The sequence below is a fragment of the Hemitrygon akajei genome, chromosome 24 (assembly GCF_048418815.1).
Source record: "Hemitrygon akajei chromosome 24, sHemAka1.3, whole genome shotgun sequence".
NCBI lineage: Eukaryota > Metazoa > Chordata > Chondrichthyes > Myliobatiformes > Dasyatidae > Hemitrygon > Hemitrygon akajei.
The window spans coordinates 22,709,844-22,723,892 of NC_133147.1; the positions used below are offsets into that span (position 1 = coordinate 22,709,844).

A 14,049-nucleotide genomic window follows, 5' to 3' on the forward strand; every position below is an offset into this window, starting at 1 on the left:
ATGCAGGTTCAGCTCCCGCCGCTGTCTGTAAGGAGTCTGTACGTTCTCCCCGTGAATATGTGGGTTTCTGCCCACGATCCAAAGACACGGCAGTTACTGGGTTAATTGGTCATTGTAAATTGTCCCATGTTTCGGTTAGGGTTAATTTGGGGGATTGCTGGGAGGTGTGGCTGTGTCTATTCTGCGTTGCATCTGTACTCTTCCATAGACGCTGCCTGGCCTGCCGAGTTCCTCCAGCATTTTGCGTGTGTTACTTGAATTTCCAGCATCTGCAGATTTTCTCCCGTTTGTGATTACAGTACAACACTCGACAGGTTATTCGGGCCACAATGTGGTGCTGATCTTGATGAAAATTTGTACTCAACGTCCTCCTCACGACATGGTATGGAGGCTTGTATGCTTCAAGGACTCCATCAGGCGATGGCAACCCAGGGCCACCCACGCTGGAACGGCTGTGGACGAGATGTCAGGCGCAGATCGATACAACCCCGGGACCCGAGCGGACAGACTCGCGTCCGCTCCTCCCAGGCCAAGTTTTTAATCTAGTGCTGGACTAGATGTTCGTACGACTGACTGGAGTGAACCAGTACGTCCTACGAACATCTAGCCTAGCAGCATGTTTCAAAGTCGCCGAATATTGCGCACGCACCAATAAGAGAAGTCCTCACACAATAATCAATACACGGCTCCACACTTCTATAATAATAATCTCAGGAGCTCTAAAATCCACACCTGTCCTTGGCTCCCAATAATGAGCGGAATAACACCTCCAGAGATCTGTAGAACAGCAGCTTCAGCAAAATTCTACAAACGTATCCAAAATATGCCCAACAACATTCCGGTGCGTAAACTCACTGGAAATGCTCCTCCAAGTTCCCGACTCAAATCCCGAAAACCTTTCTACAACTTGACCGACCGGGACTCCTATGATGGACCCACTGAACGGCGCCAACACGCCCCCTGCTGGAGATCTGATCGACGGCCCCACCTCGCTGCTCCTGGGCTTTAATACAGCTACCAGAAAAAAACAAACCGGACAGTTTCAAATAGACTCAGAAGTCGACATGCCAAAACAGCACAAGCACTACACCGATGGGGGTGCCCAACAAACCCCAAGCTTGCCCTTGTGGTGCCCCAACCCAGGACGTCCCCCCCACCTGGTCCAAACATGCCCTCTCACCATGATGCGAGATGGCTTTGCCACGGCCCACAGGTTGGAGGAGTGGCTTGACAAAAACAAATCAGAGCAAAACATCTGCCATACGAAACAAAACTAAATGCCCCCACTGGAGGCTGAAGTGGGACTTGTCCGGGTGCTGTTGTTTTGCCGAGCAATGTGGGCGTGCTCTGCCGGCACCGGAATATGCGGCCACTCTTGTGGGCTGTCCCCCCAGGACATCCTTGGGTGTGTTGGTTGTTAATGCAAATGGTGCATTTCCACGAGACACAGGGACAGAATTCAGGCCATTCAGCCCATTGAGTCTGCTCCACAAATCCCTCTCAATCCCATTCTCCCGTCTTCTCCCCATAACCTTTGATGCCCTTCGAATAGACTAGATTAGAACTTTGTCTTTGCTATGTTTCGATGTACATCTGAATCTTTCATGTGCCTGTTAAACACCTCTATTGTACCTGCCTTCACCACTACCCGTATTCCAGCACCCACCACTCTCTGCCCTGCACACCTTTTGAACTCACTCCCTCTCACATTAAATGTATGTTCTCTGGTGTTGGACATTCTGACCCTGGGGGGGGGAAGCTGTCTGTGAACCTCAATTGGGTCTCCCCTCAATCTCCACTGCTCTGGGGAAAACAACCCAAGTTTGCCCGACCTCTCCTTATCGTTCGTACCCAGCAGCCTCTGTGCATTTTGCTCGGGAAGCACTACGTTGCATTGTGTGAGATTTCTGTTATGCAAGTGCATATAACTTCTCAGACTTAAGTGGCACTGTCGTGCAAATGCATGTATAGTTATCCAGAGCATCGGATACATGGAATAAAGTTGTTTACAACAACTTGCCTTGGAGCATTTTTCGGGGAAGTGTCAAGGTATGCCTTTAGCTCCGATTACACTGGTGCAGCTTATGTGCAATTTGTTATAAAACTGAATGCAACTGCACATGGGAATAACTGGCTCCAAAAACACTGCGTGCCATGAGATGCTGACAATAAAAAGTCACCACTTTGGATTTGTCTGATGGAGTTCATTTGCCAAGACTGCCCCAGGTTTGGCTGCAAACTCTGGAATTTCAATTCTCATAACCATCTCTTCTCTTCCTGTCCAGTTGGCTCCCACACGGACCGAAATTCCCATAGCCGGAGCCAGTGCAGCGCGATGAACAGCACAGGTCGAGGCCCTTCGGCCCATCCTTTCAGTGATGAACACCATGCCGAATTAAACTGAAGACCATATACCCCCAATCCTTGCACACTCGTATGTCTAACATCCTCTGGCAGGGCGTTCTGGACACCTGTCATTCTCTGTGTAAAAAAAAACTTACCCAACACCTCCCGTGATCTATCTCCCTCTCACCTTAAATGAATGCCTCTGGTATTTGACATTGCTACCCGGGGGGAAAGAGTCCATCGACTCAATCTCTGCCTCTCAATCTTATCAGGTCCCCCTTCAGCCTCGGCCAGTCCAGAGAAAACAACCCAAGGCTCAGGCCCTCTAATCCAGGCAGCATCCCGATGAAATGGTGGAGCAGGCTCGACGGGCTGAATTCTGCTCTTCGGTCATAAGCCCCAACGTTTGTTCTGTGGACAGAAACGACCAGAACTGCACACAATATCGGAGTGGGGCCTGACCAGACTGCAGCGCCACCTTCTGGCTCTTGTATTCAGCACCCCGACTGATGGGAGGCCAGTGTGAAGACTGGAGAAGGCTGGGATAGAAACAGATAACTGGGATGGAACAGGTGGTGGCTATGTCTGTAAAGGCACCTCCTCACACTCCCCCATCATAGATGTGGAAACTGGTAATTGCCTGGTTCAAGGGTGGATTCAAGAGAGAGATGCATTGGCACCATGAGACTGCAAGGTCACCTGCATATCTTTAGCAGTGTCAGGTGAGAGAGCTTCACTTTGTCTCTGACTCCTGCGACAGTATGATGGGATGGTGTGGAGGGAGATTCACTCTGTGTCTGACCCCGGGAGTGTGTGATGGGACGGTGTGGAGGGAGATTCACTCTGTGTCTGACCCTGGGAGTGTGTGATGGGACGGTGTGGAGGGAGCTTCACTCTGTATCTGACCCCGGGAGTGTGTGATGGGACAGTGTGGAGGGAGCTTCACTCTGTGTGTGACCCCGGGAGTGTGTGATGGGACGGTGTGGAGAGAGCTTCACTCTGTGTCTGACCCCGGGAGTGTGTGATGGGACGGTGCGGAGGGAGTTTCACTCTGTGTCTGACCATGGGAGTGTGTGATGGGATGGTGTGGAGGGAGATTCACTCTGTGTCTGACCCCGGGAGTGTGTGATGGGGCGGTGCGGACAGAGATTCACACTGTGTCTGACCCCGGGAGTGTGTGATGGGACGGTGTGGAGGGAGCTTCACTCTGTGTCTGACCCCGGGAGTGTGTGATGGGACGGTGTGGAGGGAGATTCACTCTGTGTCTGACCCCGGGAGTGTGTGATGGGACGGTGTGGAGGGAGATTCACTCTGTGTCTGACCCTGGGAGTGTGTGATGGGACGGTGTGGAGGGAGCTTCACTCTGTATCTGACCCCGGGAGTGTGTGATGGGACAGTGTGGAGGGAGCTTCACTCTGTGTGTGACCCCGGGAGTGTGTGATGGGACGGTGCGGAGGGAGTTTCACTCTGTGTCTGACCATGGGAGTGTGTGATGGGATGGTGTGGAGGGAGATTCACTCTGTGTCTGACCCCGGGAGTGTGTGATGGGGCGGTGCGGACAGAGATTCACACTGTGTCTGACCCCGGGAGTGTGTGATGGGACGGTGTGGAGGGAGCTTCACTCTGTGTCTGACCCCGGGAGTGTGTGATGGGACGGTGTGGAGGGAGCCTCACTCTCTGTCTGACCCCGGGAGTGTGTGATGGGACGGTGCGGAGGGAGTTTCACTCTGTGTCTGACCCCGGGAGTGTGTGATGGGATGGTGTGGAGGGAGATTCACTCTGTGTCTGACCCCGGGAGTGTGTGATGGGACGGTGCGGACAGAGATTCACACTGTGTCTGACCCCGGGAGTGTGTGATGGGACGGTGTGGAGGGAGCCTCACTCTCTGTCTGACCCCGGGAGTGTGTGATGGGACGGTGCGGAGGGAGTTTCACTCTGTGTCTGACCCCGGGAGTGTGTGATGGGATGGTGTGGAGGGAGATTCACTCTGTGTCTGACCCCGGGAGTGTGTGATGGGACGGTGCGGACAGAGATTCACAATGTGTCTGACCCCGGGAGTGTGTGATGGGACGGTGTGGAGGGAGCCTCACTCTCTGTCTGACCCCGGGAGTGTGTGATGGGACGGTGCGGAGGGAGATTCACTCTGTGTCTGACCCCGGGAGTGTGTGATGGGACAGTGCGGAGGGAGATTCACTCTGTATCTGACCCAGGGAGTGTGTGATGGGACGGTGTGGAGGGAGCTTTACTGTCTGACCCCGGGAGTGTGTGATGGGACGGTGTGGAGGGAGTTTCACTCTGTGTCTGACCCCGGGAGTGGGTGATGGGGCAGTGCAGAGGAAGTTTCACTCTGTGTCTGACCCCGGGAGTGTGTGATGGGACGGTGTGGAGGGAGCTTCACTCTGTGTCTGACCCCGGGTGTGGGTGATGGGGCAGTGCAGAGGAAGTTTCACTCCGTGTCTGACCCCGGGAGTGTGTGATGGGACAGTGTGGAGGGAGCTTCACTCTGTGTCTGACCCCGGGAGTGTATGATAGGACATTATGCAAGGAGCCTCACTTACAGAGGATAGCTGAGTCACAGACCAGAGTTCAGTGTAAAATTGATTTTAATCCGAGAAGATCAGGAATGTTAAACATTGCATCTGATATTGAGGCACGAGAAGACTGCCTGGGTGGGCCGTGCCAGTGGTCACCGTGAGCCACAGCAGGGCCGCTCCGCTGACCTTGGACAGAGGGTGACCGGGACACCAGCTCCTGGCACACTGGTCCAGGGGTGGTCCCCAGCAATCGGTACAGTGGGACCATCCCGACAGGAGGGGGGAATGGGACAGACTCCGCACTCCACCAGGCAGCTTGAAACTAGTATGTAAGGCCACTGTTGGAGCCCCTTATTAGGGGACAAAGCACCTGAGGATGAGGGCTCCGAGCGGAAGGATCTGGGAGGAGGGCAAGTGGGGCAGAGATTTGAATCTTTGGAAAACGAGGGGTTTGAGAGTCCAGAAGATAAGGAGCCATGGACAAAAGGTTCCAGGAGTTGAGAGGCCAGAGACGAAGGTCTTGGGGAAGTGACGTGAGTCACTATGAAGACCCTAGCAATCACTGCCGCTCTGGACACATATTGGGGGGGGGGGGGGGAACAGGGTGTGGGAGGGGGGAAGAGTCTCCCTCGGGGAGGGCAGGGTCTCCCTCTGGCAGAAATGACCAGGAAGCCAGGGAAGGGCTCTAAGCCGGCACCAGGCGGGAGGTGGTGAGCAGGAAGGGGTTGAAGTCCTCGGCCTGGACCACGCGGTGAAGGGACGGCTCAGAGGTACTGCGCTCGATCTTGGGCAGAGAACGCTGCAACATCTCGATGGAGGCCAGGATCTGCGGGAACGGAGAGGAACATATGCAGGGGTCACATACCACATGCCCACTCCTGTCCTCCCACTCTCTGGTACTGAGAGTTCCTCCCTCCCCAAACCCCTCTGTCATTTCTGTGATACATTCCCTCCCCTACATCCCTCCCTGATACTCACCCCTCTTTCTCATCTCTGTGACCTTTCTCTCCCAGTCTTTGTGACCCTCTCCCTCCCCTACACCCTTCCCCATTCCCATGACCCCCTCCCCCCTTCCTGTCTTTGTGACCCTCTCTCTTCTTTACAACCCTCCCCAGCTCCCTCGTTCCCCTATCTTTTCCCAGTCTTTCTGACCCTGTCAATCTCCTACACCTCCATTTCCATGATCCTCTCTCCCCTGCAACCCTTCCCGTCCCCGTGACGGCTCCCTCCCTATACCCTGGGAGGGAGGACAGTGGGGTGAGATCTCCATACCTGTATGAAGAGGGGCCGCTCCTCACGTTTGAACTTGGTGCAGTCAACGATGAGCCTCCTCATGGCCTTGGGGCAGTTGCTGTGAACCTTGCTGAGGTCGGGACTCAGATACCCACGGCCCACCATGAAGATAATCTGTGACGGGGTGAGCGAGGTGATGGGACAGAGGTCAGCTCCTGCCCTTCCCACATCTCTCCTCGTCTCCTCCACCCTCCCCATACAATCCCCTTCTTCCCCACTCCCTCCGCCGATTCACCCTCCCGTGTCCCACAAACATGCACGTTCTGTGAGTAAATCAAAGACCCCCAACGTGTAGGTGAGGGAGAGGACCTGGGAGGGTGATGGGCGGCATGGTTATGGGGTAGGAGAGTGAAGAGGGAAGGCAAGGGGGCAAGAAAGTGGGGCAGCAAAGGGGAAATGAGACAGATGAGACACTCCAAGAGGCAGCACTGAGTAAGAGGGCTCAGTGGGCATATACCTCAGCCAGTCAGACTCAACAAACTGGGAGAGGGGCTGAGTGGGGGTCCACATTGAGGGAGCATAGCAGGCCCACCATGTTTTGCCTCCCTCGTCCATCCCAGTACCCCCTCCCTCGGTGTGTCCCGACCACATTCCCCCTTTGTAGTCCATCCTCATACATCCTTCCCTGGTGAGTCCCCACCCTGATCCCCATCCCTAGTCTGTCTCAGTACACCCTTCGTCAGTCTGTCCCCACCCTGTTCTGACCCCTAGTCCATCCCAATAAACCCTTCCCCAGTCTGTCCCCACCCTGTTCTGCCCCCTAGTCCGTTCCAATAAACCCTTCCCCAGTCTATCCCCACCCTGTTCTGCCTCCCTAGTCTGTCCCAATATACCCTTCTCCAGCCTGTCCCCACCCTGTTCTGCCTCCCTAGTCCGTCCCAATATACCCTTCTCCAGTCTGTTCCCACCCTGTTCTGCCCACTAGTCCGTCCCAATAAACCCTTCCCCAGTCTGTCCCCACCCTGTTCTGCCTCCCTAGTCCGTCCCAATATACCATTCTCCAGTCTGTTCCCACCCTGTTCTGCTCACTAGTCCGTCCCAATAAACCCTTCCCCAGTCTGTCCCCACCCTGTTCTGCCTCCCCAGTCCGTACCAATACACCCTTCCCCAGTCTGTCCCCACCCTGTTCTGCCCCCTAGTCCGTCCCCACCCTGCTTCCCCCTCCTGAGTCTGCCCCAGTACGCCTGTCTTTGGCCAGTACAGCCTTACCTGGTCTGTCCCAGTGCTGTTCCTCCTCCCTAGACCATCACAGTACACCTTTCCCTAGGGCACTCCCACCCTGTTCCCCCTCCTTAGTTTGTCCCTCCCCTCTCCTGGTACCTGGTCACGGTTGTTGATGTGGGAGTAGGGGAGGGTCCCGCTCATAATCTCGTACAGCACAATCCCGTAGGCATAGACATCCGACTGGAAGCTGTAGGGGTTGTTGTCCTGCATCCGGATCACCTCTGGAGCCTGGAAAGTAATGGAAAATGGAAATGTGGGGGATGAGGGTGGTGATGGGCCGATAGCGTGCGCTCGCAGACTGCACTCAGCAGATGGTGCTGGAGAGACAGAAAACTCCTAAAATCTGCTCTGAGCATCCTGGAATCCCGATGGCTTGGCACCAACTACTCCTGTGAAACACATCACTCCATCCAACCGACAGGAACCCCATTCCCCACTCCCTTTAAACACACCGGGACCCTGCAACCCACTCCCTTTAAACCCACCGGGACCCTGCATCCCACTCCCTTTAAACACACCGGGACCCTGTACCCCGCTCCCTTTAAACCCACCGGGACCCTGTACCCCACTCCCTTCAAACACACCGGGACCCTGTAGCCCACTCCCTTCAAACCCACCGGGACCCTGCACCCCACTCCCTTCAAACCCACCGGGACCCTGTACCCCACTCCCTTTAAACCCACCGGGACCCTGCACCCCACTCCCTTTAAACCCACCGGGACCCCGTCTCCCCCTCCCTTCAAACCCACCGGGACCCTGTACCCCACTCCCTTTAAACCCACCGGGACCCTGTATCCCACTCCCTTTAAACCCACCAGGACCCTGTACCCCACTCCCTTTAAACCCACCGGGACCCTGTATCCCACTCCCTTTAAACCCACCGGGACCCTGTACCCCACTCCCTTTAAACCCACCGGGACCCTGCACCCCACTCCCTTTAAACCCACCGGGACCCCGTCTCCCCCTCCCTTCAAACCCACCGGGACCCTGTACCCCACTCCCTTTAAACCCACCGGGACCCTGTATCCCACTCCCTTTAAACCCACCGGGACCCTGTACCCCACTCCCTTTAAACCCACCGGGACCCTGCATCCCACTCCCTTTAAACACACCGGGACCCTGTACCCCGCTCCCTTTAAACCCACCGGGACCCTGTACCCCACTCCCTTTAAACACACCGGGACCCTGTACCCCGCTCCCTTTAAACCCACCGGGACCCTGTACCCCACTCCCTTTAAACCCACCGGGACCCTGCATCCCACTCCCTTCAAACCCACCGGGACCCTGTACCCCACTCCCTTCAAACCCACCGGGACCCTGTATCCCGCTCCCTTCAAACCCACCGGGACCCTGTATCCCGCTCCCTTTAAACCCACCGGGACCCTGTACACCGCTCCCTTTAAACCCACCGGGACCCTGCACCCCACTCCCTTTAAACACACCGGGACCCTGTACACCGCTCCCTTTAAACACACCGGGACCCTGTACCCCACTCCCTTTAAACCCACCGGGACCCTGCATCCCACTCCCTTTAAACCCACCGGGACCCAGCACCCCACTCCCTTTAAACCCACCGGGACCCTGCACCCCACTCCCTTTAAACCCACTGGGACCCTGTACCCCACTCCCTTTAAACCCACCGGGACCCTGCATCCCGCTCCCTTTAAACCCACCGGGACACTGTACCCCACTCCCTTTAAACCCACCGGGACCCTGCACCCCACTCCCTTTAAACCCACCGGGACCCCGTCTCCCCCTCCCTTCAAACCCACCGGGACCCTGTACCCCACTCCCTTTAAACCCACCGGGACCCTGTATCCCACTCCCTTTAAACCCACCGGGACCCTGTACCCCACTCCCTTTAAACCCACCGGGACCCTGCATCCTGCTCCCTTTAAACCCACCGGGACCCTGCATCCCACTCCCTTTAAACCCACCGGGACCCTGCACCCCACTCCCTTTAAACACAACGGGACCCTGTACCCCACTCCCTTTAAACCCACCGGGACCCTGTACCCCACTCCCTTTAAACCCACCGGGACCCTGTATCCCACTCCCTTTGAACCCACCGGGACCCTGTACCCCACGCCCTTTAAACCCACCGGGACACTGCATCCCGCTCCCTTTAAACCCACCGGGACCCTGTACCCCACTCCCTTTAAACCCACCGGGACCCTGTACCCCCACTCCCTTTAAACCCACCGGGACACTGTACCCCACTCCCTTTAAACCCACCGGGACACTGTACCCCACTCCCTTTAAACCCACCGGGACACTGTACCCCACTCCCTTTAAACCCACCGGGACCCTGCACCCCACTCCCTTTAAACCCACCGGGACCCTGTACCCCACTCCCTTTAAACCCACCGGGACCCTGTACCCCACTCCCTTCAAACCCACCGGGACCCTGTATCCCGCTCCCTTTAAACCCACTGGGACCCTGCACCCCGCTCCCTTTAAACCCACCGGGACCCTGCACCCCGCTCCCTTTAAACACACCGGGACCCTGTACCCCGATCCCTTTAAACACACCGGGACCCTGTACCCCACTCCCTTTAAACCCACCGGGACCCTGCACCCCACTCCCTTTAAACCCACCGGGACCCCGTCTCCCCCTCCCTTCAAACCCACCGGGACCCTGTACCCCACTCCCTTTAAACCCACCGGGACCCTGTATCCCACTCCCTTTAAACCCACCGGGACCCTGTACCCCACTCCCTTTAAACCCACCGGGACCCTGTATCCCACTCCCTTTAAACCCACCGGGACCCTGTATCCCACTCCCTTTAAACCCACCGGGACCCTGTACCCCACTCCCTTTAAACCCACCGGGACCCTGCACCCCACTCCCTTTAAACCCACCGGGACCCCGTCTCCCCCTCCCTTCAAACCCACCGGGACCCTGTACCCCACTCCCATTAAACCCACCGGGACCCTGCACCCCACTCCCTTTAAACCCACCGGGACCCTGTACCCCACTCCCTTTAAACCCACCGGGACCCTGCATCCCGCTCCCTTTAAACCCACCGGGACCCTGTACCCCGCTCCCTTTAAACCCACCGGGACCCTGTACCCCGCTCCCTTTAAACCCACCGGGACCCTGTACCCCGCTCCCTTTAAACCCACCGGGACCCTGTACCCCACTCCCTTTAAACCCACCGGGACCCTGCATCCGACTCCCTTCAAACCCACCGGGACCCTGTACCCCACTCCCTTCAAACCCACCGGGACCCTGTATCCCGCTCCCTTCAAACCCACCGGGACCCTGTATCCCGCTCCCTTCAAACCCACCGGGACCCTGTATCCCGCTCCCTTTAAACACACCGGGACCCTGTACCCCGCTCCCTTTAAACCCACCGGGCCCCTGCACCCCACTCCCTTTAAACACACCGGGACCCTGTACCCCGATCCCTTTAAACCCACCGGGACCCTGCACCCCACTCCCTTTAAACCCACCGGGACCCTGCACCCCACTCCCTTTAAACCCACCGGGACCCTGTACCCCACTCCCTTTAAACCCACCGGGACCCTGCATCCCGCTCCCTTTAAACCCACCGGGACCCTGTACCCCACTCCCTTCAAACACACCGGGACCCTGTACCCCACTCCCTTTAAACCCACCGGGACCCTGCACCCCACTCCCTTTAAACCCACTGGGACCCTGTACCCCACTCCCTTTAAACCCACCGGGACCCTGCACCCCACTCCCTTTAAACCCACCGGGACCCTGTACCCCACTCCCTTTAAACCCACCGGGACCCTGCATCCCGCTCCCTTTAAACCCACCGGGACCCTGTACCCCACTCCCTTCAAACACACCGGGACCCTGTACCCCACTCCCTTTAAACCCACCGGGACCCTGCACCCCACTCCATTTAAACCCACCGGGACCCTGTACCCCACTCCCTTTAAACCCACCGGGACCCTGCCACCCACTCCCTTTAAACCCACCGGGACCCCGTCTCCCCCTCCCTTCAAACCCACCGGGACCCTGCACCCCACTCCCTTTAAACCCACCGGGACCCCGTCTCCCCCTCCCTTCAAACCCACCGGGACCCTGTACCCCACTCCCTTTAAACCCACCGGGACCCTGTATCCCACTCCCTTTAAACCCACCGGGACCCTGTACCCCACTCCCTTTAAACCCACCGGGACCCTGCATCCTGCTCCCTTTAAACCCACCGGGACCCTGCATCCCGCTCCCTTTAAACCCACCGGGACCCTGTACCCCACTCCCTTTAAACCCACCGGGACCCTGCATCCCGCTCCCTTTAAACCCACCGGGACCCTGCATCCCACTCCCTTTAAACCCACCGGGACCCTGCACCACACTCCCTTTAAACACACCGGGACCCTGTACCCCACTCCCTTTAAACCCACCGGGACCCTGCATCCCGCTCCCTTTAAACCCACCGGGACCCTGCACCCCACTCCCTTTAAACCCACCGGGACCCTGTACCCCACTCCCTTTAAACCCACCGGGACCCTGCATCCCGCTCCCTTTAAACCCACCGGGACCCTGTACCCCACTCCCTTCAAACACACCGGGACCCTGTACCCCACTCCCTTTAAACCCACCGGGACCCTGCACCCCACTCCATTTAAACCCACCGGGACCCTGTACCCCACTCCCTTTAAACCCACCGGGACCCTGCAACCCACTCCCTTTAAACCCACCGGGACCCCGTCTCCCCCTCCCTTCAAACCCACCGGGACCCACGTCTCCCCCTCCCTTCAAACCCACCGGGACCCTGCACCCCACTCCCTTTAAACCCACCGGGACCCCATCTCCCCCTCCCTTCAAACCCACCGGGACCCTGTACCCCACTCCCTTTAAACCCACCGGGACCCTGTATCCCACTCCCTTTAAACCCACCGGGACCCTGTACCCCACTCCCTTTAAACCCACCGGGACCCTGCATCCTGCTCCCTTTATACCCACCGGGACCCTGCATCCCGCTCCCTTTAAACCCACCGGGACCCTGTACCCCACTCCCTTTAAACCCACCGGGACCCTGCATCCCGCTCCCTTTAAACCCACCGGGACCCTGCATCCCACTCCCTTTAAACCCACCGGGACCCTGCACCACACTCCCTTTAAACACACCGGGACCCTGTACCCCACTCCCTTTAAACCCACCGGGACACTGTACCCCACTCCCTTAGAACCCACCGGGACCCTGTACCCCACTCCCTTTAAACCCACCGGGACCCTGCATCCCACTCCCTTTAAACCCACCGGGACCCTGCACCCCACTCCCTTTAAACCCACCGGGACCCTGCACCCCACTCCCTTTAAACCCACCGGGACCCTGTACCCCACTCCCTTTAAACCCACCGGGACCCTGCATCCCGCTCCCTTTAAACCCACCGGGACCCTGTACCCCACTCCCTTCAAACACACCGGGACCCTGTACCCCACTCCCTTTAAACCCACCGGGACCCTGCACCCCACTCCATTTAAACCCACCGGGACCCTGTACCCCACTCCCTTTAAACCCACCGGGACCCTGCAACCCACTCCCTTTAAACCCACCGGGACCCTGTCTCCCCCTCCCTTCAAACCCACCGGGACCCTGTACCCCACTCCCTTTAAACCCACCGGGACCCTGTATCCCACTCCCTTTAAACCCACCAGGACCCTGTACCCCACTCCCTTTAAACCCACCGGGACCCTGTATCCCACTCCCTTTAAACCCACCGGGACCCTGTACCCCACTCCCTTTAAACCCACCGGGACCCTGTATCCCACTCCCTTTAAACCCACCGGGACCCTGTACCCCACTCCCTTTAAACCCACCGGGACCCTGCACCCCACTCCCTTTAAACCCACCGGGACCCCGTCTCCCCCTCCCTTTAAACCCACCGGGACCCTGTACCCCACTCCCTTTAAACCCACCGGGACCCTGCACCCCACTCCCTTTAAACCCACCGGGACCCCGTCTCCCCCTCCCTTCAAACCCACCGGGACCCTGTACCCCACTCCCTTTAAACCCACCGGGACCCTGCACCCCACTCCCTTTAAACCCACCGGGACCCTGTACCCCACTCCCTTTAAACCCACCGGGACCCTGCATCCCGCTCCCTTTAAACCCACCGGGACCCTGTACCCCGCTCCCTTTAAACCCACCGGGACCCTGTACCCCGCTCCCTTTAAACCCACCGGGACCCTGTACCCCACTCCCTTTAAACCCACCGGGACCCTGCATCCCACTCCCTTTAAACACACCGGGACCCTGTACCCCGCTCCCTTTAAACCCACCGGGACCCTGTACCCCACTCCCTTTAAAACCCACCGGGACCCTGTACCCCACTCCCTTTAAACCCACCGGGACCCTGCATCCCACTCCCTTCAAACCCACCGGGACCCTGTACCCCACTCCCTTCAAACCCACCGGGACCCTGTATCCCGCTCCCTTCAAACCCACCGGGACCCTGTATCCCGCTCCCTTTAAACACACCGGGACCCTGTACCCCGCTCCCTTTAAACCCACCGGGACCCTGCACCCCACTCCCTTTAAACACACCAGGACCCTGTACCCCGATCCCTTTAAACACACCGGGACCCTGTACCCCACTCCCTTTAAACCCACCGGGACCCTGCATCCCACTCCCTTTAAACCCACCGGGACCCTGCACCCCACTCCCTTTA

General features: G+C 57.9%; 1 protein-coding gene across 5 annotated transcripts in view; it reads right to left on the bottom strand.

Moving 5' to 3' along the window:
* Positions 1–4,931: 4,931 nt before the first annotated feature.
* LOC140715961 (serine/threonine-protein kinase A-Raf-like) overlaps positions 4,932–14,049 on the bottom strand; it is a 77,349-nt gene continuing 68,231 nt past the window's right edge. For all 5 annotated transcript variants that reach the window (XM_073028569.1, XM_073028571.1, XM_073028567.1 and 2 more), the window contains 3 exons: positions 7,494–7,625; positions 6,153–6,287; positions 4,932–5,706 (listed from right to left, as the gene is read on the bottom strand). In XM_073028569.1, the coding sequence (XP_072884670.1) occupies positions 5,566–5,706; positions 6,153–6,287; positions 7,494–7,625 (408 nt within the window). In that variant the 3' untranslated portion in view covers positions 4,932–5,565. The remainder of the gene's footprint in view (positions 5,707–6,152; positions 6,288–7,493; positions 7,626–14,049) is intronic.